Genomic DNA, 1,045 nt, shown 5'->3' with positions numbered 1-1,045 from the left:
AAGAATGATGAGTCAGCACTGCTCATAGTGATCAATAAATCCATGCTTATAACATCCCTAGACTTTGATTTACCCCTTTGCGTGCAAGGAGCAGCTAATAAAAATTACCCAATAATAAAAATAATTCAAATTAAATAAATAAATAAAAAAAACGATCAAGCCATGCTGCTTTCGCATTGGCTCACCGCCACGTACACCGTGCCCTGCACCGCTCGATCAGACTCGATCACCACCTGATTTCCCGACACGTTCCTCAAAGCATGGTTCGGAAAACCCGACCCGGTCTGCATCGTGTACTGCACCTGATCAATCCGGTTCGGAATCAACAACACCCTTGAAAAATCGACGGTCCATACCGTCCCATTCCCCTCCTTCGCCGCTGTTGCAGCCGTCGATCTCACCGTCATCCCCTTCACACTATTCCTCCCCACCACCACCTGATCGACGGTCCTAAACGCTCCACCTGTCTCATCCAATCCCACGATCTCCACCCCATTCCCACTCCCCGCAAACGTATTGTCAACGACGGCGACTCCGTTCATCACCCCGTTGACCGATTTCAGCACCACGTTAGCGTCCCCTAAGAAGAACGAACCCGACACGAGAAGCTGAACCGGGTCCTCCGACACGATACCCGTGTAATCCAAATAACAGTTCACGATTCGGTTTTGCGTCAGACCCGGTAACTTCAAATAGATTCCGGTCCCGCCGAAACCGGTGGCCTTGTTGTAGCAGTGAACGCCGGCGATGAGGTTGGCCTGACCGGCGACGAGAATTCCAATAGCGGCGGAGAAAATGACGACGTCGGCGACGGTATTGTCGTTGGCGAAGAGGCGGATGGCGTTGCCGGAGAAGTTACGCTCGCCGGGATCGCTGCCGGCGGTGATGTGTTGACCGAGAAAGGAATTGGTTATGAAGGTTTCGTGGCCGTCTTTGATCCAGATGCCGTCGGTGGAGAAGTGGACGATGTAGCAGCCGTCTATGAGGGTGCGGAGGGAATCGACGACGGCGATGCCGCCGGAGCGGTAGTTGCCGTCGAGGAGGA

The 1,045-nt window shown here is 53.2% G+C and overlaps 1 protein-coding gene across 1 annotated transcript; it reads right to left on the bottom strand.

The window, feature by feature from the left end:
• Positions 1-24: 24 nt before the first annotated feature.
• On the bottom strand, positions 25-1,040 carry LOC110034793 (polygalacturonase QRT3-like; the record flags this gene model as incomplete). Its single annotated transcript, XM_020739035.1, has 1 exon — positions 25-1,040. A coding segment is annotated over one exon (885 nt), but the record flags the coding sequence as incomplete, so codon positions are not given.
• Positions 1,041-1,045: the final 5 nt, after the last annotated feature.

This window comes from Phalaenopsis equestris, unplaced genomic scaffold, assembly GCF_001263595.1.
Source record: "Phalaenopsis equestris unplaced genomic scaffold, ASM126359v1 Scaffold193436, whole genome shotgun sequence".
Lineage (NCBI taxonomy): Eukaryota > Viridiplantae > Streptophyta > Magnoliopsida > Asparagales > Orchidaceae > Phalaenopsis > Phalaenopsis equestris.
Note: the sequence above shows the minus strand (reverse complement) of the source record. Positions and strands in the feature narration are given on the sequence as shown.